Source organism: Neoarius graeffei, chromosome 10 (genome assembly GCF_027579695.1).
Source record: "Neoarius graeffei isolate fNeoGra1 chromosome 10, fNeoGra1.pri, whole genome shotgun sequence".
Lineage (NCBI taxonomy): Eukaryota > Metazoa > Chordata > Actinopteri > Siluriformes > Ariidae > Neoarius > Neoarius graeffei.
The window spans coordinates 30666631-30693304 of NC_083578.1; the positions used below are offsets into that span (position 1 = coordinate 30666631).

The window sequence follows — 26674 nt, forward strand, 5'->3', positions numbered from 1 at the left end:
GCCAAAATACCAGCAATAGTGTGTGAAAACCTTGTGAAGACTTACAGAAAACATTTGACCTCGGTCATTGCCAGCAAAGGGTATATAACAAAGTATTGAGATGAACTTGTTATTGACCAAATATTTATTTTCCACCATAATTTGCAAATAAATTCTTTAAAAATCAGACAAATGTGATTTTCTGAATTTTTTTTCCTCATTTTCTCTCTCATAGTTGAAGTGTACCTATGATGAAAATTACAGGCCTCATCTTTAAGTGGGAGAACTTGCACAATTGGTGACTGACTAAACACTTTTTTGCCCCACTGTAAGCATGGACCAAGATAGCCTGGAGCTGTTGATTCATCTAAGACTTGTTCAATGTTTGGGTCTGTTTTAACAAATGAAATAAGATTATTACACTATATTTATATTTATTTATATATATATATATATATATATATATATATATATATATATATATATATATATATATATATATATAAAACCAAGATTCAAAGCAAAAGCAATTTTAGGAAAGATGCTCTTGAAAACTTTGTCCTTCAATTGTGCAACATGCATTTTTCACAGAAAATGAAGTACAAAACTACAATGTAATTGGGGGGGGGGGGGGGGGGGAAGATCCCTTTCTGCTGGATTATTCAAAGGTTTAGTGACTTTCACTGCCAAACTTGTTTATTTAGTCAAAATAGGCACAAGTAAACTAGGCATATTTTCGCACAAAGTGAAACAATTTGATTTGGAATACAGTAGGTTATTTAATCTTCATTTAAATCAGGCAAGCCCTGGCCAGTGCACTAGCTACTACAATAGACGTAGGAAAACACCGATGGTGAAATTCATTATGGACATTTCAAACATTCCTGCAAGTTATTCCATGCGGAATGCAGACACTATTTGATAGCAAGTGTGATGAGCATGATATCTGGCATTTGTTATGAATCAACAATTCTAGTAATCTGAAGACGACCAAAATGCCACCTGTAATTTAAAAGAGAGGAAAAAAAAAAAAAAAGCTTAAATTTTTTGGGGGGATATTTAGGAAAAGTGAATACCCTTTCCAAAACAAACATTCTGCATAACTGATTTATTGTTTGAATTGTTTAAAGATTAAATTTTTCCCCCCCATTTCCGGTTGAGTACACCATGCGCATTCTGGCTGCCACTTCTCACCGGAGCTTATTTTATTTTCTCTTTTTTGTGTAGTTTGATTTTTGAGTGTTTTGTCCACCGGTTGTGGTGTAGCTCCGGACCCAGTTTTGGGCGTCGATTCTCCCCAGACCATGGGTGATGCCGGTGCTGCTCGCTATGGACTGCAGTGAGCTTGTTGCTCATTTTAACATCATGATTGTCCAGTGCTCTGTGATGTTCTGAGCGATGTTGCTCGGTGGCATCACAGTGGCTGTGCAGGCGGTTTGGGACATACCAGCACTCTGCGTGGTGGTGCGTCTGTGCTCGCTTTATGGATCCATGGCGTGATATTCTGAGTGACGTTGCCCGGCAGAGTCACTGCGGCTGCGCAGGACTTGCTTTCGTGCGCCTTTTGGTGGGACTGTGGCTGCTACACCATTGGAAGGACACCCTGACCTTTATTTAGTGGACTATTTTTTTCCTCCCTCCTAAAATTGTAAAGTGCCCTTGGGTTTTGAGAAAGGCACTATATAAATCGAACAACTTATTATAAAAGTAGTTTGAGTTTTGTATTAGCTAGTTACCTATGGGTCTACACTGCAAGGTGCATCTTTGCAACAATTAGGATAAATGCATCTTTAAGAAAACTTGCATTATAAACTGATTGGATTCTAAAAATTCATTGTTTTACATTAAATGTTCACTGCCTAGCCAAAGGGGAAAGAAAAGTAAATAAATAAATCCACACACTAATTTCACTGGACCACATTTAGCTTTGATTAAGTCACTTTCACCGTGACATTGTTTCAATAACCATATGCAACATCATTTATTTCCATCCAGAGCTGCATTCATTTTTTTGCCAAGATCTTAATGATGGGAGAGTCTGTAAACCACTCAAAAGTATTTTCCTGCACATCCCAAATACTTTCAATTGGGTGAAGGGTCAGGACTCTGTGGTGGCCATTTCATATGTGAAAATTATTCTTCATGCTCCCTGAACCACTCCTTCACAGTCTGAGCCCATGCCATTTGCGGGGGGAATTCCTTTGATGGGAACCTGGTCATTCAGTATATTCAGGTCATCAGCTGACTTCATTTTAAATAGCCATACATCATTGCTGAATCTCGACCAGACCAACTGAAGCAACCCCAGATCATAATGCTGCACCATGTACCATGGGTGCATCACTTCATGTGCTACCCTTCTTAACCCAACATGCCCATTGCTCTGAAATAGGGCAACTCTAGATTAGTCTGGCCACATGACCTTTTTCCATTGCTCCAGTCCAATCTTTATGGTTCCTGGCAAACTGAAACCTTTTCCTTCCGATTAGCCTCACTAACAAGTGGTTTTCTTATGGCCACACAGATTTTTAGTCCAAATCTTGAGTTGTCACATGGTGCATGTGAAAATGCCCTTACTTTCATGATTAAATAACAGTTCTACTGTTTAAAAAAAAGAAAAAACAAAAAAAACCCAACTTCAAGCATTTAAGTAATCTCTGATCACGGTCAGTCAAGATTTGTTTGACCACCATTTTCTCTGCGAATTTGATGGCTCACCACTATCCCTCCAGGTTTTAATGTGTTGGACAGTTCTTAACCCAACTCCAGTAATTTCAGAAATCTCAGTTTTCTTTGCTTGATGCAGGCCAATGATTTGATCCTTCTGAAATGCAGTAAAATCTTGTGACCACGGGATACATCTTCGGACATGGTTGGTAAAGAAATGAGAAGCTACTCACTGCATCAATTAGGGTAAAAAAAGATTTGTCAGCTGAGAAACATTAAATCAATCATTTCAGTATTTAGCAAATCCAAGCCTCTTTTGCTGGACATTGTATAATTTCTTTCCTCTTAAATCAGTGATGGATGATTTTTGATGGAAGGTACTTTTTTTTTTTTTTTTTAATATCCAAGATGAGCTATCCCCAAACCCCCACCCAACTGTAAACACTCACTCCACTTAAGCCAGACAACATTAAATGTGCTTGTATTCCTTGCAAAGAATCCGTAAACTGCACAAAATTCATTTTATTAAAAAGTTCTCTAACTAATAAAAGCCTGCAAGTGCTTATAGATTGCATAATCATGCACTGCTAGGTTACATGAATTATAATGAACAAAACTCAGAGCTAAACTCCAAAACATACCGTTACATGAATACTTACTCAGCATTGAAGCCATTAACATGCAAAATCCGCATCTGCTTGACAATAGTGCTCTTCCCAGACTCTCCCGCACCTATAGAGAGAGAGAACTTGCTCTTAATCAAAGATAGCTTACATTACAATGTTTATGATTTAAGAAAATGGGAACTCCTACATTTATGGGTCATTTTGAACCAACAAAAATCAGCTTTTACTGCTTTATGCCTAGTTGTATAGATTTCACAACCAGTTCTAACAGTTCTACAAAGAATGTGTTTCTATCACTCAACGTGTATGTGGGGACTTGTCACCATCTAGCAGTCTTTGGAAAAAAGCTAATGTCAGGCAATGCACAAGATGACACCAAACGCTTCATTCATCGACAGATTCTAACTCGCAATTCTCCATCTTCCGACCAGGAAAAACAAAGAAGCCCCCCAACTTGTAATTCCTACTCGGGATGGCCCCCTCAACTCCAAGTTCAGTCAGTGACATTAATTTAACCTGGTTGTGCACCGCATCAGCAGTAACCAAAGTAGCTCTTAACGTTAAACGGGTTATGCGCCATCAACAAGACACACTATTTGCTATTAAATACAACATTTCTACAACCTATAACATGGCACTTCCCTGTAAATACTATATATTTTGCACTTTTGCTTCGATGCTAACTGCATTTCATTGGCTTTGCACAATGACCAAGCTGAATCTAATCTAAAAATAAATAAATATACTATATAGATCACTGTTCTGAGAGGAACATGCCCCACTCACAGTTAGCTGGCTAGCTTGTTGCTAAAAACAATGAACACTGAAACATCCATAGTCCCACCCCGGGTCCGAGTTCCAAATGCTGATGTCAGTTGAATGCAGCATGAAGTACAAATTATACTTGGGGGGGGGCATACAAAACCTGTGCACCAGGAACGCTTGTTTCCTGGACTGCTGGGTTGCAATACACAGAAGGGCCAAACCCGCATGCACATGGCTAATGATACCAAATCTTTGACAGAGCAGAAACACTCATGGAAGAAACCACCAGGGTGCTATGACCTCCAGCGAGCGCAGTAGTGGAACTTACAAGCCATCTCAGTGCGTCAGGCATGACACTCCAACGTCGCTGGGAAGAATTAGCAGTAGGGGAGAAAAAGTGTGTAGTGCAGAGAGGGCCAGCGCATTGGTCTCCTACTGAACCACTGTGTACAGCCCCAACAGACAAGTTATCCTTAATAGACAGAGAGAGATACTCGGGCAGGAGGGGTGTTATGTCGGGATGGCGGAATTCAGATAACGTAGCAGGCTCAGCAGCAGACAGCATGTAGTGTGGTGAAGGAAAACCACTCAACCCCATTACTGGGACATAGCCCCAGGTCTGCTAGTTGGCATACATGTAAAAAGCAGGTTAACTGAACATTCTCAGCAATAAACAGCACACACGTGCGTGCGTACAGAGAGGTATAAATAAATAAAAATAAATAAATAAATAAAATAAATAAAACGGCCACAACGCAAGCAGCATTTAGCCAGGCCTGCTAGCAGGCTAGGCGATGAGATTACATGCTGTTACTGAACACAGGAAGTTGTTAGATATAAATTCTCACTGGATCAAAAATATGCTGTGTTCGGGAAAAATTAAGTGCTTAAAATAGAACTGTAGTTTTGCACAATTTAGAAATCATTGTAATGGGTCTCCATAAATTGGCATTAAATTATAATAAAATAAGCAATCAATTATAACTCCCATTTCTGCAACATGTCCCACATCATTAATGTAATAGACCTTAACAATAAAATACTGCTGTAAGCCCTACTATCAGAAGAGGAGTTATTTGATGTTCTCATCCCCCACACCATTTTTAAATGTCAATTGGGGTGGACAATGTGACAAAAATATCACACCGCAATTCGAAAACATTTCCATGACACATGACGAGCATTACAATAGACTGAACTTGCTATGAACTTCCAGCAAAACTAATGTTTTACAAGAAAACTTGTTGGGGGGGGGGGGGGGCACACTGAGAAGGGGGGGGGGGGGATGCACTTGGTTTATTTATTTTATATATATATATATATATATATAAAGAAAAAAGTTTAACCTTACCATCAGCATTACTTTGTCAGCTTGTAAATATTTTTCAAAATACCCAAGACAAAATCACTGATCTCTCAGAAAACTATATTGTGGCAATCACATCATGTTGCCCAGCCCTATGGCTAGAAAAGTTTTTTTTTTTTTTTTGCTTTATACAGAATTTAATTTGCTAATGAGAAGTCAGTCAGTCATACAGACAGATGTGTGCGTTTTCATGGCATTACAGCTGTTACTTCCACCTAAGGTGAAGTCACATGCATTCCCACTACTGTATGTTATTGCACCCTCTGCTGTATAAACAATGCAATTACAACTAGTCGCAATCTGGAGCCGGTTTCACTAAGATAGACTATGACTATAACTTAGACAGAGGGTATAGTCGGACTTAGCATAGACGTCTAACAAAAACCGTTGCACAAAGCAGTTAAGACTCTGACTATAAGTCGTACTATGCCGCAAAGGATTGTTGGTAATTTAAGACTCTTTTCAAAACAACAACAAAAAAAAAAAAATGGCGGACAGCAACCGGTCAGTGCCGTTCACACACTCAGAGAATTTAGCCATTCTTGAAGAATTTAATTCCTACAAAGGGGTTTTGTTGGGGAAATTCAATGAGGAGTGTACCAACAAAAAGAAACATGAGGTGTGGAAAAAAAAATAAAAAATCACCGATGTGGTGAACAGCGTTAACCCCGCTGCGGTACGAGACGTGTCAGCTGTGCAGAAGAGGTTTAAAAATATGGTGCCAGAGGCAAAAAAGGAAATATACAAGCGGAAAACGGGACCCCCAACGGGAGGAGGGAAAGCGAAGAAACTAAAAGTCACCACCGAAATGGTGATAGAGATCTACGGAGGCGAGTCGCCGTTATTATCTACATCACTCCTCCATCTGCGCGAGTCTCTTCAATTTAAGTTGCAGTCTTTCCTTTTGGAGCGACTGCAACTTAAATTGAAGAGACTCGCGCTTAGAGTGATGTAGTAGTAGTGTGTGTGTGTGTGTGTGTGTGTGTGTGTGTGTGTGTGTGTGTATATATGAGAGAGAGAGAGAGAGAGAGAGAGAGAGAGAGAGAGATAAGTGATGAGCGGTGATGTAATTATATGCATAAATGAATTGATATATTTATATTATTTATATATATTTATATTATTTATAAGTAATAAAATGAATAAGCTGGCATTACACTGTTCTTTATTGGATACTTTATAGTTAGATTATAATAGCCTAAATTTGTGTATTACATACTTGCACTTCACTGCCTTAACATTTCAAGCTTTCTTGTAGTTATTGACATTGATGGCACTTATGGCTTGACTTTTTTTTTTTAAATTTAATTTTATTCATTTAAGAAAGTATGTCCAACAACAACAACAAACTGATTCACACACTTTCAGTTATTACCATGGTGATATAGCCCTTAGACCCATATTAGACTGGGGGGAGGGTGTCTTACTTTTTAAGCCTAAAATTAGACTTAAAAAATTAGTCTTAACTTTTGTGAAACTGTCTTACTTGCATTAGACTGGTCTATAAAGAAACTTAAGACCAATCTTAACCCATAGACCAGTCTAAACTACTTTAGTGAAACCGGCTGCTGGACTGTTTCTCATTGTTGCATGACATCTTTACATGCCTGCCAACAAATTAAAAAAAAAAAATAAATAACCCATGGCTGTAGTTGTTACACACGAGCATTTAGTCAGTTTATAATTAAAAAGACTTAAAAAAATTACCTGTAACCAAGCTCATGATTAAACTGAAATAAAATAAGCTACACATGCATTTGCCTTGTGTCGAGCAGCAGCTGAGGCACCTGCTGAATTCTTGTATAATCAAGTAGCCATGACGCTTCATTTTCCTAACTTAAGCCCCTGTTCATGTTTTGCCAGCAAATATATCCCATGTGTAGAAGGCTGGCACAACTTTATCTGTTCAGCGAGTATGGACAAGGGATGCCATCATGCATCAGAGAAAACTAGACTTAAGGTTTGTACAGGATGCAAAATAGGCTAAAAGGAAATGCATTCGCAGAGACGAGAACTTAATTTTTTTTGACCATCTTAAAGCTGCATCACCACATTTTCTGATGGACATTTAAATTGATCGCTAGTGAAACTTGGTCATCGCAACAGACTGACCATCAGCGAATTTCAATATCATTACAGGTCTTGGTTTGATAGGTCTGTATTGAACAGACTACATAATGAAGTAAACCAATTGTCATAAAATACTGATTAGGTCACATGAGCAGTAATAAAGATCTAAACTGCATCCTTCCAGACTCCTCCTCCAAAGCGACCTGTAACGGAGCTGAACAGCTGAGGGTTAAGAGTCTTGCTCAAGGATGTGACAAGTGGCAGTTTGGCAATACCGGGATTCAAACTCAACCTTCTGAATACCAGTGATGTGGCAATGTTCTGAAAGTAATTTTTAGGCCATTTAACAGACCCCACTTGAGTGAGAAACTCTGGTATCTGAAAAATCAATCATTCTCCTCTTTATCAGCAACATAATCTAAAATAATGACAGTTTTACATCCATTAGCATTTTCCCTCTTGTACGACAACCATCTAATACGACAACCATCTAATACAGGCAGGGGTGCAGATCTGATGTCGGGATTTTGGGGGGGGGGGGGGGGGGGGAACGACAAGTGATTTTTTTTTTCCCATATGCAACCATAAATCACAACTTCGTAGGAGGCTCGCCACATCATTTAAAAAAAAAAAAAAAAAAAAAAAAAAAGTACTGCACAAGGAATCATTTGTCTGAAAATACATTTGTTTGTACAATTCTGAATAATTTAGCGGATTTTTATTGGGGGGGGGGGGGGGGGGGGGGACGACAATTCACGTTTTTCAGAAATTGGGCAGGGAGGGTCATGTCCCCCCCGTCCCCCCTGGGATCTGCACCCATGAATACAGGGCTCAAAATTCATATTTTTTTTTTTCCGCCAGCCAGCCGGACTAGTTACCTTCCAAAGTAACTAGCCAAACAGTCAACTAGCCAAAATTTGTTCATGTATGAATTTTACTTCTGTCAAAAACACCACAAAAGAGAGAGTAGTTACCATTGTTCATGACTAACGTGCATTTCTTTCAAGACCCGAGTATTTTGATACTGTTGTTAAATACATAAATGAGACCACAGAGCACCATAATATAATCCAAAAAAAAAAATGCCAGATGACTGACCCCTTACTAGTTCTTTTAGGAGCCAATTCGTCCACTTCCATTTTTAATTTGTCGCTGAAATTGACAGAGCTTACACGGTAGCCTATGCAGCACCAGCAATTGCACGAACTGAGTCAGCGCTGTAAACCGAAACTAGAAAATCTTCCCGCAAGTTCCTTTCAGCACCTAGATGTCACCCGGGATTGGTTGGCAAATGCGTGACATTTCCCCCCCCCCAGGCAGCCCCTAATGTTACTGCCTGAGGGACAGGGAGAAAACCACCGGAAAATGTTTTAAACAAACGCAAGTCGGCAGATGACCATAAAATACTCGATAGTTACAATGCAATATGCATCTCGCACAGAATTTGAGATATATCGAGTATATTCGATATATCGCACAGCCCTAGCCTGAATCTTCGCTTCATATATATTTATTTTCAACTAGCCAGCCAGGCTGGCTAGTGACAAGAATTACCCACCAAATGACAAATTAAGTCGCCTCGGGCGACTGGACCACCGCGAAATTCGAGCCCTGTAATAATTCAGGCACATTTAGAATTTCATCTAGGGTTGGAGATTGATATTTCCATTTGTATCAAGAGAAAAGCTGCACCGACTGATACTTTTGGGCTAGAATTATTAAAAAAAAATAATAATAATAAATATATAATTATATATATATATATATATATATATATATATATATATATATATATATATATATATATATATATATACACACACACACACACATACACACACACCGTATTTTCCGGACTATACGTCGCTCCGGAGTTTAAGTCGCATCAGCCAAAAAATGCATTATGAAGACGAAAAAAAAACATATATACGTCGCACCGGACTATAAGTCGCACTTTTTTGAAGGGTTATTCTATCCATGGAATCTGTGATTGTATCTGATAAGCGGCGCGTGGTTACTGCGCGACTGCATTGTTTATTTAATAAACAAACAGCTGAGCAGTGATAACGTGCCCTTTGCCCTGTAAGTAGCCTAGTCTGATTATTTTAAATATCTACTACTATCTTTAATACTATCACTATCGTTATTACTAATAGCCTATATTATTATTATAACTAATATTAGTAGCCTATTACTGATGCATTAATCAGTTTGCTTTTAGATTATTTTTACCGGTAGGGCTTATTATCGCCCCATGGCTCTTTCATCTGTGTTATTAAAGCTGTAGTCATCATCGAGGAGTGTCATTCTTCATTTTTGTCGAATTTTATTTCATCAAATCAGAGGTCAAGTAGGCTATAGGTATATCATCTCCAAAGACAGGTACGGTAGTAAAAACAACAGTCTAGTGAAAAAAAAAAAAAAAAACTGCTTTTAAATCCCCTACTTAAATCCTTAAAATGAGTCATTTAACTCATGTCTTGTGTGATCTGATCTCCAATGGTGAAATAAACCAGTTGTGATGAGTACAGTCTGTTATTTTAGAAGATAAATGTAATATATAATTTAATATATAGACTAATAAAAATTAATATTTAATATAATATCACGACATATTACTGTCTAACTGTCACTAAAGCGTTTTCTAAGATCATAATGTCTGATATTATTATTATTATTTTACACACACAATAAGCGCATGTGCTTTAAGTTATAGTAAACCATCCCCCGCTTTTTTTTTTTTTTGAGTCGCCGGACCCACCCACCTCCTGCGTTCTGGGACCTCCCACTTTACAAATTAAGCACTGCCTAAAATCACTACATAACTTATTTAAATAACTATAGGCCTATCATTAATAATAAAACAGGTCAATCAAGTTTATCAAGCTGATGATTTCACTCAATCAGCAAATCCATTGAATTCCTCATCCTCGGTGTCGCTTCTGAACAACTCTGCCTCCAGCGGCAGATGAAGCGCCGTTTCCTCTTCTTCTGCGTGGCTGTCGTCAGACTCAGCATCAGCTCCAGTTATTCCGCGGTGAAAAAAAACAAAACAAAAACATATATACGTCGCACCGGAGTATAAGTCGCATTGCCAGACGAACCATGAAAAAAAAGTGCGACTTATAGTCCGAAAAATACGGTCTATCTATCTATCTATCTATCTATCTATCTATCTATCTATCTATCTATCTATCTATCTATCTATCTATCTATCTATCTATCTATCTCCCTCCTTTTAAAAAAAAAAAACGCTGTCAGACGGTACACTTATTTGCCAGACTGGTTTGATGGAGTAATCTAGGTAAGTCTTATGTCCAGGAATTGCATGCAACATTGTTGAGTTACTCAAGCTGAAACACTGATTTAACACAGAACTTCATCACAGCTGATAAGGGTCCTTCACATAACATCATAACTACAGATAAACTACGGTTTATGTGGCCATATTGCTGGGCAAGCTTTGTGTTCGACACTGACTGGCACAATGTACGAGTGACTGTAAGCCCAATTCAGTAAACCTCTATAGATAAACTTCTACAAGTTACATCTAAAAGAACAATGCCAGAAACCTGTAGTGCTTTTGGATGTAATAACAGATGTGGAGAGGAGCCTGGTTTAACATTTCACTGCTTCCTGGCAAACCCAGAAAGATGAGAAAAATGGCAAGCTGCAGTTAAACAAGACTGGATGCCAACAAAGCATTCTCGTGTGTGTGGGGACATTTATTTTTATTTCATCCACATTCACTGGATAAACAATTGCACGCTCTGACTGGCTACTCAACAACTAGACTATCAGCTCCTATACTGGGGGCGGCACGGTGGTGTAGTGGTTAGCGCTGTTGCCTCACAGCAAGAAGGTTCTGGGTTCGAGCCCCATGGCCGGCGAGGGCCTTTCTGTGTGGAGTTTGCATGTTCTCCCCGTGTCCGCGTGGGTTTCCTCCGGGTGCTCCGGTTTCCCCCACAGTCCAAAGACATGCAGGTTAGGTTAACTGGTGACTCTAAATTGACCGTAGGTGTGAATGGCTGTCTGTGTCTATGTGTCAGCCCTGTGATGACCTGGTGACTTGTCCAGGGTGTACCCCGCCTTTCGCCCATAGTCAGCTGGGATGGGCTCCAGCTTGCCTGCGACCCTGTAGAACAGGATAAAGCGGCTACAGATAATGAGATGAGCTCCTATACTGTGAGAAGAAAAACAAAAATGGCAGAGAGTGTTCCTAAACCAACTGAGGACGAAATAAAAACTACTTGAAAACAAAACCCCCCAAAAAAGCAAAGACACAGAATGAAAGTATTTGATGGTAAGAACGTATCTATTTTTCAAGAACTATTACACCATTTTTCACAAATTGCCACTATCGTTTTGCCAGCTTGCTTATGTTCCAAGTGGCAATTGTCAGACGTTTTGTATAAAAGATTATCAAATTCACAAAAAATGTTTAAAAAAAAAAAAGCTCCGTTTCTCAAAATCCAGTAAACGTGGATAGAATAAAACTGGATGTGGGCTTTCAACACGATACATTTTATTAGACCTAATGCTCAGCTTGAGTAGCAACATGTTTGTTATGTACCGAGAACGTAGATGAGGCTAAACAGCATAAAATATGCTAGATTTCAGCCCTGGCTTGTTTACTGCCATTAGAAGTCCACGTGAGCTTACCTCTATCATAAGGTATTTTTCTTTACTAGGCATTTCCCATAACATTCCAGCACAAAACCGGCCTTGAAATGGTGGAAGGCATATGTACTTCTATATACCTTCAGCATCTCTCCAATATACACAAGTCCTAAATACTAAATAGTTCAGGACGTCAGTGTCCAAAATCTGGTAGCTTTTTTGCCGTACACTTTTCAAATGGAATAAATACATTTGTGGGTAATTTACATGATCTGTGATGCCTGCATGTTTCAGCTTTTTGATGCAACACAATCTGCTGGTATAATATACATTTTAAATAATTTCAGAGATTGTACCGACTACAGTCGTCTCGATTTTCGTTATTAACTGTCGTGGCTATATTTTTCTTCGCCCAGCAGTATGGCAGAGGCTGAACAATTAAAAAAAAAAAAATAATAAAAAATCCATGTCAGCAGGGTTCTCCAGAAAATCTGAAGTAGCTGGCTCTGAAATTTGCGGTGGCAAACCCAGGATGCTAATGCTGGGGGGGGCATCCCCACCCCAGAAAATTTACATGCCTTCTGGTGGCTTCTGTTGCACTCTCCACTAATAAATTAGTGATCATTTCACTTGTAAAACATGTATGAAATTTCCCTCCAGATGCGTGCTTGGCTTTCTCAGGTACCCTCTGTAGTATGCTGCCTGGCTCTGTAATGCCTACATAGTGTAAGAACTAAATACGCTATGGTGTGGTCACGCAGTCCAGCTCAGCCAATCAGAGCAGGAGAATTAATCAACAAATATAGCATTGCTTCCAGTCATGTTAGACCTGAATCTAAGAGACTTCCATGGTTAAGTAAGTGGATTTGCAGCAAATTATGGGCAGCCGAGACAATATAAAAGTCACTTTAACATTGGAAGTCCCCCCCACCTTCCCCCAGGATCGAGTCGTCAGCAGAGACAGCGTGTAGGCTGAGAAAACCACCGGTCACTGGCGCTTGTGGACATCTCTGCATCAATGAAGGGCCCTTATAAGTTTGAGGTGTCTACTGTCGGTCAAGTTAATTAGCTGAGCAAACAAGCAACACAAGGGGCCTGGCTGGGCAAGCACTTCAGAACTTTCACTTTCCAAGTAAGAAGGCTAATGAATTTACAGTCACTGAGTTAATTAGTAAAATACTCCTCACTATTCACAAACTTTTTTTTTTGGTCTCACACTGGGTAGGAGAGCTCCATTTATACCACAACTTGAACCAGTCACTTCAATTGTCGTATGATAAAATAGAACAAAATACAAGGTCACCTGACAAGGCAACATACATGCCATGTTAAACACTAATGGCATTCTATGAAGCAAAGTGCACCAACAGGTTTTTACATTGTTGCTCTGCCCTGGGTAGGACTGGATATGGCCACAATACATGAAAGATTCTTACTGGATTTTAGGCAGCCTCAGAAAGTAGTTCCAGCTAAATATTTGTCCCAAGACAACATTGCGGGTAAATTTATTAAAAAAAAAAACCCCAATCAATCAATCAATCTGAAGGTTGATACTGTACCGCCCCCTTCTCATCACAAAATTAATATCTGAATGCCAAATTTATTTACGTGGCTCCCAAGTTTTTGCCACTTAACAAGGAAACATCCCCATGTTAAATTGGTCCTCAGGTCTCAGGAAACAGCATAAAAAAAAAAAAAAAAAAGCCTGTGGGCCTCAAACATCCAACCAATGAGACAGGAATTCCCCTCTAGTCACCTGCTAATCAGGTTGGCTCTAGAGCATGAACATTCAGGTGCGTTCGTGTGCGTACGTTTTGGGATGACGACGACAGCAACAGTGAAGGGTCTGTGTGCGTGCGTTTTTTTTTTAAAAAGCACTTAAATTAGATGCACCTGTCAAAATCACCGACCATTTTTGGCGACGTCATATAGACTCATCAGGGATGCAAACGGCGCGCCTTTTGGCGGATGCTGCCTTTTTCATGGCTGAATCACGCAGATCCGATTTTTTTTGGGGGGGGGGGGGGGGTTGGAGTGTCTGATTATAATTTCATCAAAGTAAATTCTGTATATAAGCAAATGCCATTACAGTCCATGAAACATAGGAAGTATGAGAAGAAAAAAAAACAGTAAATCAGAAAGCTGCGCACTTTTGCGCAGCTTTCGCACAAACGTGCGCAGCTTTCTGATTTACTGTTTTCTTCTCATACTTATACTTCCTATGTTTCATGGACTGTAACGGCATTTGCTTATTTAGTAATTTTAATACAGAATTTACTTTGAAATTATAACTAAATCAGACACTCCAACGCCACCCCTAAAAAAAACAAAAACAAAAAAATCGGATCTGCGCGATTCAGCCGTGAAAAAGGCGGCATTCGCCAAAAGGCGCGCCGTTTACATCCCTGTATCATGAGAAGCGGTGTGTTAAAGAGTCACAGTACACAAGCACTTATTTCACCTTTTATAATTAAAATAGGGCGGCACGGTGGTTTAGTGGTTAGCACTGTCGCCTCACAGCAAGAAGGTCCGGGTTCAAGCCCAGTGGCCGGCGAGGGCCTTTCTGTGCGGAGTTCGCACGTTCTCCCCGTGGGTTTCCCCCCCACAGTCCAAAGACATGCAGGTTAGGTTAACTGGTGACTCTAAATTGACCGGAGGTGTGAATGTGAGTGTGAATGGTTGTCTGTGTCTATGTGTCAGCCCTGTGATGACCTGGCGACTTGTCCAGGGTGTACCCCGCCTTTTGCCCGTAGTCAGCTGGGATAGGCTCCAGCTTGCCTGCGACCCTGTAGAACAGGATAAAGCGGCTACAGATGAGATGTGAGAATTAAAATACATACACCCACCCCCAGAACTACACAAGTAATACCGGCCATCAAATGGGGCCCAATCCTAAAGGCTTTCATTACCATTGTTTGCACTAGGGCTGCAACGATTCACGAGGACACAGATTCGATTCAATCCATGAGTCAGACCCTTTGATTTGATTCATTTTAGATTCTGCAAATAAATGACAAACCAACCTCAGATTTTAAAAATCCCATTGAAATGTGTCTGGAAAGATGAAAACTTTCCAAATGCTGACAAGGGAACAGGATGCAAGTGTAAAATGCTTAACACACAATAGATAAAATAAGGATATTTTGGCAACTTGAACTGATTAATTCCTGATCAAAGAGCAGTGAGCATCGGTCACTCAAATCAAACACCTTCCTCTTCAAAGAGGAATTTAATATTTATGCATATTCATAACCGTTCAATCAGTACCGTCAGTACACTAGTAACTCTAACATGTAAAACTGTTTTGTAATTTTGGTTCTAAACTAACAGGTAAAGCAAATCAGGAATATTTATGCACATTCAGTTTTGGTCTGTTGACAGTTTTAACTGTCCCCGTGCACCTGGTTTTACTACTTTCATAATACTTTCAGTTTTCAATGTGGCGGCACTTACTTCGTTTACATCCACGGTGTGTTTTCGCTTTAAATGACTTGCGAGGTATGTAGTTGACCCTCCCTTATACTTCATATCAGCATAACGTGTGGCACATTGCAATATCCTCTGTGTCCTCTCGAAACCTAAAATGTAGCCAAGCTTTCGATTTAAGAGGAGACGAAGGATCTTTAAGCTTGGCTTCTGCTATTTTGGTGCCCAGCAACATGTCAGCTACTCTCACTGGACAAGAGCAAGGACCCAAACCAATCAAATTGCACATTTTATTTAGAAGCTAAGCTGTGCTCTATTCCAGCCGATCGCTTTCTCACATCAATTTAACAATGCAAGTGTAATGGTTACGCAGTAAAAGTGTTTATAAATAAGTAAAAATAATGCCGCCGAATCAAACCGAAAATACAGCTACATGGATCGATAATCAGTACGGCAGGTGTGAACTCGATTTCCGGTGCACCGTGGTGAACTGTTGCAGCCCTAGTTTGCACCCTACAAAGGGTGGAACATACACTTTACCTAATGCACTCCATGCACAGCAGGACAGCATTTAAGATATTTCAAGAGAATACACAAGGCCTTATGTATTTATTAACATTCAACCTTTCACACCAACGTCACATCTACTCTGCCAAGGCATATGGATAGGCCGGGGTTTTTGTTACCGAGCTGTGCAGCTTGATAGAAAAAGTTCTAAAATACATATTTAGGTACGGCTTAAGAGCAAAATGTATGAGCAAAATATTTACAAGGGCACAAAAGCAACCTGAATAGAATACAACATATGAACCATTAAATTGTATAGTGCAATAAATTGCTGCATTGTCTTGTGGCAATGTTTAATAAAACTCTTCCTGCACTTACATCCATCTATTGCCCGTACATGGACCCCCCCCCCCCCCAAAAAAAAAAAAAAAAAAAACCCACACAACACACTATCCAACGAGCTAGTGGACTAATAAAACTAACCAGTTTTAGAAGAAACTGGCGTGAACATTTTGTCAAATGTGTTTGCAAAGTTTTTTTTTTTAAAAAAAGGAAATTAATAAGAGCTGGATAAAAACCCATCTAAAATATTAATAAAAGATACAAATTTCATTGTCCAGTGGTCAAGTGTTTGAGATAAGGTGCCTTGCACTTACAATCGGGTTCCTTGTGGTGGTACACGTACACACGGCCAGCAAAAATCAGGCTGACGCATTCTCTTAAGGCCAATTTATGCTGACAACGCAGTCCTCGCAGACGGTGTCGCAGATAGCGCCTGCGTAGCCCCCCCACACACAGACGCTCTGCGCGCACCTCCCAAAAATTGTGACCATCGCAGAAGCCTCGCAGACAAGAGGGCTCCGATTGGTCCACTCTACATCCGCTGTACACACACTTCCGCTTCGGTTTGTTTTCACAACCGCCATTTTTAAAAACATGAGCGAAGATGGAGCAGCACGAAGAGCGGTTGATCGAGGAAGTGAGGAAGTACGTACATCTATACGACTCCAGTTCTAGTCATTATAAGTAACCGGAGGATAAACACTCCACTAACCACACCCACCAACCACTCCTAGCGATTTCGCAACCCCTTGCGTTGTAGCGGTGAATAACATCGCGCACGCCTATTACTCCCCGCTAGGGTTGGGCGGTATCCAAATTTTGATACCTTTAAACTGTCTGTGTTTTCCCGGGGTATACGGTATTACCGAGAAAAAAATATTTTGTTTCGGCCTACTGTGTAACGTGCGCCTATACCGGCGGACCTTGTCCAGACCTGTGCCTATGCCTCAAATGTACTATTTAAAAGCAGCATAGCGAATTGTGTGCATTGTGGTATGGATTAAGCAGCAAAGCGAATTTTGTGCATTGATGAATGGATTAAGAGATATTTCAAAGCATCACGCAACTCTTCCTTCATCTTGAAAATAGCATTCAACTGTCGTTTACACATGTCTGCGTTGAAACGCCATTTGCAGCACTATTTCACCTACTCCATCAAAAAAAAAAGTACACGATGAGCAGGATCATACCCTTTCAAGCATGGGAAATAAAAAATAAAAAAAGAAAAGAAAAAGAATCAACCAACACCCCGTTTAGACTGCGCGATAAACCATATTCTTCAGCGCAAATGAGGCGAACCTAATTCAAATGCGTGATAACTGCACAAGGCAAAATCATATGGGCCCACGTCATGCCATGGCGGGGAAATTAATAATCAAATGGCCTTCCCTTGCTTAAAACGTTGTCTTGATCACATAACTCCTTACAATTATTCCACTTAAATCCATACGGTTTAACACACCCAACAAAGATAGCAAGCGCATTGCTAATTCCCACCAGAAACCTAACAGTTTACGCTACGATGTTTTCTTCCGTTTCTTCAGTAGATGACATTTCAAACGTTTATTACCCACATCCCAAATGTCATACGTTATATTATTTTACCTTGTTGTTACTCATGTAACCTACTCAAAACACTCAGATTGGAGGTGTTCCCCTCTCGCGCCGTGACCGTCTTCTTACATACTTTACACACAGCTTCATCTGTGTTTGCTGGCTCTCCCTTTTCGTTTGGTTTGAAACCAAAATACTGCCACACTGCCGATGTTTTTTTTTTTTTGCCACTAACTCGTTATCTTGACTTGCCATCTTTCAACTGCGGTCTCAGTCTCTTGCGAAGCTCTCTGTCAGACTCCAAATGTCACGCAGGGTTGCCATGGTAACGACAAACAACCCTGCACGCGATGAGAACTTCTTTAGGAAATTGATAGAATTAGTGAAAATACGATCACACAGTTATTCGGGATGATCTTCAATTTATTATTTTATATTATGACCTCATGTACTCCATATTTATTTAGATATTATATATTTTTTTTAAATGACGGTAATGAGACCGATACCGTTGGTACTTTTGGATACCTCGGGATACCTTCTTACCGTAATACCGCCCAACCCTACTCCCCGCTCAACGATAAATTACAACTGTCTGCGAAAAGCTATCTGCGAAAGCCTTGTCGCAAGAGCATGCAGAGGCCTTTAGGTATGGGGCTTTGCGAGTACAGGGAGCGCCATTATTAGCCAACTCAGACTAGCAGTAACAAGCAAGAATTGGAATTCTCTTTTTATCTATTGAATTATTAAATAAAAACACCCCAACGCTTATTTGTTCTAATTTTACATTTATTAGGTGCACAACACATCCTGCTCCCCATTCAACCCCCTGCAATAAACCATTTCAGTGTTGCCAAGCAGCTCATTTGAACTGGCAAAACAGGTATTAAAATATACATACATCAGTTTCATTCTTGTTAACAGGGAGTGACAATGAATGCTCTTTAGCCTCACGTAAGTCTTTATCTCCTATCAGGAGTTTAAAATATCTAGTTAAACTGATACATTTGCAGTTGTGTGTCCATCAGTGGTTTTTACTCCTGCATGAGCGATGTAATAACTATTTAGATGACCACTCTTGCATTCAGAATTAGGCATGCAACAACGCTAAATCGTATCAAATTTACAACTATATGAGTCACTGAAGTGTTTAAAAAAAATAAGTTTAATTAAAAAAAATAATAATAATCGCAGTCATCAGGCTGCATAATCTTAGTTCCTTCATAGACGGATCGCACGTGATTTCAACGTAGGCGGAAGGAACAGCTCTAATGCTGCGCACACAGACTGAAACTGGGAAAGACACTAAACAAATTAGAACATCTTAAAGCTGTTAGTGTCCTAAAAGTTCAGGAAATGCTAAATTTCAGTGCATTTACTGATAACTAAGAATTCTTCTAGTATTTTAAGTGACTTTCCATGACTTCTTAAAAATAACGAAATGCTGTTAATAGGAACGTTTAAGATGCCAGTTAAAGTTAATAAATTAACTTTTAAAATGTACTTAAACTATTACTTTTAAGTATACCAATAAAGGGTCTTAAAAGTTAATAGTATATTTAATGAATTTAAAAAAGTTCAGTAAAAAAAGCACTTAAATTTAAGGGCTAGTCTTAAAAATGATTTGAATACTAAAGGTTCCCTTCACATTCAGATTAAATGCAATTAAATTCACATTTTCACTTAGTGAGAGCTGCTGTGCAATTCACTATACAAAAAGATTTAACGAGAAATGTTGAGGTTTAACGAGGTTAAAATCACAGCTCTCTTTTTATAGACTGCCAAAAAGCTCAAGAAAAGACCAACAAATGGAGGTAGAAAATGTCCATAAAAGAAAAGGCCCATTTGATATTCATGTTCTTCATTTTTGCAATAAAAGGAATTAGTTAGACTTTTTACTCCAACCTTTACAAATGAGTAAGTTACTGTTGGCTATTTAATTAATTAAAAAAAAAAAACAACAACAACAAAAAAAAAAACACACCACCACCACACACTATACACAGCACAGTGGAGGAGTGGTTAGCACGGTCACCCCACAGCAAGAAAGTTCCAGGTTCAAACCTCATGACTGACCGGGGCCTTTCAGTGTGGAGTTTGCATCTTCTCTCAGTGTCTGCATGAGTTTCCTCCAGGTGCTCCGGTTTCCTCCCACAGTCCAAAAGACATGCAGATTCGGTAAAATACCCAGCCACTGGTGTTTTGCATACTAAGTGCCAGTCCCAAGCCCGTATAGATAGGGGAGGGTTGCATCAGGAAGGGCATCTGGTATAAAACCCATGCCAATTCAAATGCGCGGAACAGATCCACTGTGGCGACCCTGAACAGGAGCAGCCGAAAGAAGAGGTTAAGAAAATGAAAGGTTCCCCCCCCTTTTTAATTTAACAAAAGGAATGCTTAAGTTCATAAAGAATAGGAAGATAAATGTTGCATTTTTGGTAATAAAATTCTCTTAAAAAAAAAATTGAATCACAAACCCAATATCAAATTGAGAATTGGGTGAATATTTACACACCTACCAAGGCTTTCCCAAAAGCACAGATATGCAGCGCTCCACTGCACTATGTGACGTCAGTGCCGAGCTGTCACTTGCACGCAAAAAAAAAAAATAAACAATGCAGATTCTGTTCCTGGCATCCTGGAATTAGAAAATGAAGAGGCATGCTATTTTTATATATTATGCATTTTTTTGTTGTGTAATAAATTATACATACGGGCCACTTTTTCCATGGAATAAAAACATGAATTCTATTCCCGTCCAGTGGGTTTATTGATGGCATGCAATACTGTTATATTGCTTATCCTCCATGTACCGGTATAATGCCACTCTCCCTAATGGAGAACGGGCGTGCAAAGTTATTCTATTATTGCATGTCGTCAAGACAACACGATGTCACACACTGGATCTTCGCATGAGCTATGACAAAACGTCTCTGCTGCGCATGCACAATCAATTCTTTATCTGCCAGGAAAGAGAGAAGGCAAGGCTAATCCAGTGCTAGGTTTAAGCATTAAATAAACAAACTAAAGATGCGCTGAACACCTGAAAGGCTAACAAAACATTATATATTCTTCACGCATATTTATTGGGGGGGGGGGGGTTGCCTACCAACGGACATTACAAAGCTGGAAGAGAGAGACGCATCAGAGACATAAAATTTCAGTGCTAGTGAGTGATGAACAGTTTGCCGCCAAAAAAAAAAAAAAAAAAAAAAAAAACCCACCATGACTGCGAGGTCACTCCGTTGTGTTTAGTTGTCGATGTTGATTTTAAAAGTAAGTAAAATACATTGGGAAATGAATATTTAAGTCTGAGTGAAAAATGCTGTGGCAACTGTGCGTGGAAGAGTTGTCTTGGGACAGAAATCCTAGTTTCTCAGTCGTTAGCCTGTGCTACTACTGATGAACGCTACAGCAGCTGAAAGGTGAATTCGCTGTCGCGCTAACAGTACCAACTTGCGGGTACGCTAGTGTTTGCCTTCGAGAATGCTGATAAAGATTGTGTATGTATAGTATTGGCTGTCTTCGAGTGGTCTATCAGATATATTCCATTCAGCTAGCATGATATTAAACTCATCCTCGACTTGTTCAATATCATGCTAGCTGAATGGAATATATTTGATAGACCACTCAAAGACGCCAATATTATTTAAATACTTCTCTGAATTGACCGTTTCCAGTGCTTTCATTTCAAATCCAAGTTTGCCCTTTAAATCTTCCCCTTTGCATTTTTGACAAGGTTGGGGGGGAGGAGCAAATTTAATAATGTTGAATTGTGCCTAAATCAGCCCTAGATGCCACCAGAATGCACCATTTGAAGTCTCCAATTTCAAAATTAGAAATTAATACTCCCCCTTGAACCCCCCAGCAGCTTGCCAGCCTCATGGTCTGGGCTCCACATCATTAGCACCACTTTGATATTTTGTTCTGGGGAAACCCCTGCCTACCGATAATTTAATTTGGATGGGATTACCAGTAACCAATACAAATGTTGTGGGAGTTGGCTTTTTAACTTTCATCCAGATATGAAGCTCATAGGGCCTAGGCCTGGGCGATATGACTGAAAAATATATCACGATAAAATGTTTCATTTCAGTCAATAATTGATAATTTAGCGACATTAATACTTACTAGAAGAAAAAGGTTGAATTCAGCAACTTTAGGCCAAAAAAACCCCTTACCTTTGTTTCAGGTTTCCCGACCGACCCATTGAAATGGAGCCGACTGTGCATGTCTAAATGCCAAAATATGAAAAAAAAAAAAAAAAAAAAAAAAAAAAAAAAAGTGTTTCGGGTTTCCCGACCGACCCTGAAATTAGCTGGCAAATCTAACTATTATCAGATTTTCTAAAACATACACGTTGACAAAAACGAAATGCTTATCAAACATTTCACCAAAGTTAAACTGGAATATCACCGGCGCCATATTGAGGCTGTTCCAGCGCACCAACCAATCAGCATCCACATTACATACGGGACGGGAAGTTGCTGTTGCTAGCGCGAGAAGATTGACGCCATGATGGATGCTGAGAATGTTGTTAATATTTTACAAGATTCTTGCAAACACGGAGGAGGATTGAACATATTTCATGTTTTGGATATTCGTAAAACATTTGAAGATATTGAATCTGACTTTGCATGTTTGTCAACAACAAATCTGGAGATATCGATGTCAGAATCAGCTAAAGGGCCATGGACAAACTTTGGATAACACTGACCAAATGTACAGACAGCCACTCAAATGTGTTTGGTGTTTTCAAGAATCTAAAAGTTTTGAAGTTTAAATGTACACAAAATGATTCTGAAGCAGCTGCTGAACCCCCAAACAAGATAGCACAAACCAATGCATTTGATATGATGAAAGCTACATCCCATCATGCCAATTATTCTCTGCCCAGCAAAAAAGTTGCCAGGTAAGGTGGTCTGTTACTATGAATACTATACTATGAATTGGCTGCCGGGAAATCTCGATGGGTAAAAAAAAAAAAAAAAAAAAGTTCTAAAACCCGACCCTATTTTATTATCTCTCAAAAAAAAAAAAAATCCCTACCTCCCGAGCCAAACTCAAAACAACATGAAACCCTAAACAAAGTATTAATTATTTTTGGCCTTATATATAAAAAACCCACTATTTTATCGATAGTTTCCACATCGTCTGCACAGCATTTCCCCACATAGTGACTTTACTTGGGCCAGTTTTCTGATATTCTGGCATACTTGATCAGAATAGAATACCAATAGTGCATCAAGCCAGATTATGCTATTCTGCTCAGCATGCTAAAATGTCAGAACACTGGCCGCTCAGGAATATTAACAGCCGCCAAACTATATCTGGAGACCCATTTTAACAGATAAGTATCAAGAAAGGAAATGTCCTGTGCGCAATAGATAAATAATAAGTGAACATATTGTACTTCATCACTAAATGGAACTGTGTTATACTGGACAGATTAGCCAAACAGCCGACCACATGAACAGAGCTTTCACGCTGTCGACGATCTTAATCAGTGTGCACGTTATAAGTTATCATTAACGTTACCAAGACAACATGAAATGCTTGAGTCCAGCCAGCACATTCAGCTTTGTAATAGCGCCTTTTTCTAGCCCATTTAACTGATTATTAAAAAGGACATTAATAGTCTGTGTACCCTATCATTTTTCCCCGTCAGTAACAGAAATAGAACATTTTTGTTTGTGTTTTGACATAAGAAAAAAAAATCTTAAAGAAAGACAGTTTTCTGAAGCCCATGGTTATCGTTGATACACACGTGCGATTTACTGAGGGGCTCAAATCAGAGACGATTCCAATCCACAGGACAGGAGCAAATTCCAAACCCTACATTAAGACCTGCAGAAAACGCTATTTCTGGCTTTATGCGTTTAAATGAAATTATCAAAATTTTCTTAATGCTATTGATGAAGTACATCAACAGCAGGGGCTTCAAAGTTTAGGAGAATAGCAGGGTACAAATAATTTACAGCAGGGTGCAAAATGGTAAAATGTCTGCCAACGGCAGACACAATGCACGCAAAGCGTGCAGACAGACAGACAGACAGACAGAGATAGATATGCAAGTACGAATTTTTCATGGGGCGGGATGGTTTGGAACAGGCCATCTAAAATTGGGATAACATTTACCCGGGACGGGTATTTGAGGCGGGTCGTCTAGCTTAAGCTTGATTAGCGTTGTTACGCACACCAGTGTTTCCCACAGAAATTTTGGAGACTATGGGGGCAAGCCATGGGGGAGGCGCGGGGGTTGTTTAAAATTGAGTGATGTTAAATATTAACTTATTACTGAAAAACTATTGATTAAAAAAAACAGACACTGAGAAATGGTCCTATAAACAACTTTACCAATATAAAAAGATTACCAGGACTACAAAAATGCAGAAAAATAGGCTTTACTTATCCAAATGCTCCTGTTGGCTCAAAAGTTTAAGTGCAGAGAACCTCACAGCACAACATGAAGTTACCTTAAAATATAATATAAATGCCTCAGCTTTCATGTAAGAAAAAAAACTATTAATACTAGTGCTGTGTGCAGGCAGTCTCTCCTGAAGACCAAATTAAACAATAATTATAAACTAATACAATAAATGGCTCAGGCTTCATAGAAGAAAAAAACAATTTGAACAGAATCTCACAGCTGAAGCTGCCTAAACAATGGAAAATAAAATACCATTTTGGCAAAAATGTTGGCATCCATTAATTTCTTGTATTAAGTAAAAAAATGTGTTGCCAGATACTGCTGATGTTTTACAGCCCAAAATATGTTCAAAACCCACCAAAATGCACTTAAAACTGCCCAAATTGGGCGGGAAAACGCGCTATCTGGCAACACAGGCGGCAGTAATGGCTGCACTCGTGTCAAGGATGTAAACACAATCTGGCAACACAGGCGGCAGTAATGGCTGCACTCGTGTCGAGGATGTAAACACAATCTGGCAACACAGGCGGCAGTAATGGCTGCACTCGTGTCGAGGATGTAAACACCGTTGACACGGCAACGGACATGCATGACAGTGGATGTAATTTACGTTCACAACTTTTTTTGCTGTCAGAAATATTTAATATTAAATTTTGTGACTCGACTGACAATAGCCGGCGGCATAACAAGCCATAGCCGGCGATTTGCCACCGGTGACCGGCTACTTTTGAGACCGCTGCAACAGTACATACAGCCATCATTTTATCACCCAGGTCTAGCAGGACCAAAGGGGAGGGAGAGGAAGGGAAAGACCCCCCCCCCCCAAAAAAAAACAAACAAACAAAAAAAACCACTCACTAACAGGCACAGGGTTGTATGACATGCTTACAGCAATCCATCATTATTAACTGCTATATCAAGGTTAGCATTGCTGTTTTAAAATTATTCATCCATTTAGATTTTGGGAAACACTTCACTTCTCCTCAGTGATAGAAATCTCACTTCCAGACAGCAATAAAACAACCACAGGATGAGAAAGTTTCTTGTGGACTGCATTTTCTACAAACCCGCATGTCTGCATCACGCAATCATAATTACGCTCCATTCCCAACAGGGCCGAAGAGGCACTGGAGTAGAGAAGCGACACTGGCTCGTTTCTCTTTGGGTCAAACCAAAACTTCAGCAACAATCACAATGTATACAAGAAGCATCCATTTTTTGTTCCGTGACTCAGGAAGTGTTTAATATCCAAGGGAGGGTCACTGGTGTGGGTACTACGAGACCGAGTTTTTACCAACTCAGACACTTGCATAGAAAATCAGACATGGGTATCCATGGATGGGTGTGGGGCACCCACATCGATACGGCTGATCAGGATGGAGACAGTCACCCCAGGATCCCATGTAAATGTAACGCAATCCTATCTGGATAGGGCTTTAGTTCATTCGAAAATACAAAAATAACTGCAGTAGCAAGAGGGACTGGACAGAATTCCTTTGGGAGTCACAGGGAGTGGAATTAAATAAGGTTTCAACCGAGTAAAAAAAATAAATAAATAAAAATCAGGATTACACAAGTAGAATAATTCAAACTGGAATAATGACAGTGTTTACGTGATGCATTCACTCAGCGAATTAAAGCTGTACATTACAATCTTCTGTTCTCCACTACTGAATATGAACCCCTCAATTGCTGCAACAACTTCTTTAACCTGGATTGAGTGAGAAGGAAAGAATTCGTTAAAGCTGTGCTGAGGTACGAGTGTACGCATGTGCTGCACAGGCACATTTGTGGTATTAACGTCAGTATACACACACACACACACACACTTGCAATTTAACAAAGTTAGAGCTTACTTTGTTACACAGTCTAATGTATTCCTGATGAATCAAGCAAGAAGCCTCATATCAGACAAAAGACATTGTTACAGCCCTTATGATCAGTCATTAGGCACATAATGAGTCACCCAGTTCACAATTTCATTTGATGCACAATATTTTTTGGAAAAAACAAACAAAACAAAAAAAAAAAACACATTGTTTTATCAACTTAATCATGTTAAAAATTTTTAAATAACTAACAATATTTACCCACATTTGTAAAGGCTGGAGTAAAACATAAGCCTACTAACAGACCCCTTTTATTAAAAATGAAAACGCTAAATAGACCTTTTCTTAAACCTTTACTACCTCCATCTGCTTCATTTTTCTTTAGCTTTCAGCAGTTTGGAAAAGGATTTAACAAGAAATTGGAGCCATTTGTACAATTGCACAACAGCTCTTTCCCATTTTAGATTGTGTGTGTTCATGGCATTAGAGCTGT

General features: G+C 39.5%; 1 protein-coding gene across 1 annotated transcript in view; it reads right to left on the reverse strand.

The window, feature by feature from the left end:
• The window catches only part of LOC132893013 (guanine nucleotide-binding protein G(s) subunit alpha), a 69008-nt gene that overhangs the window by 33268 nt on the left and 9066 nt on the right, over positions 1-26674 (reverse strand). Inside the window, exon 2 of the mRNA XM_060931702.1 lies at positions 3306-3378. Within this exon, the coding sequence (XP_060787685.1) occupies positions 3306-3378 (73 nt within the window). The remainder of the gene's footprint in view (positions 1-3305; positions 3379-26674) is intronic.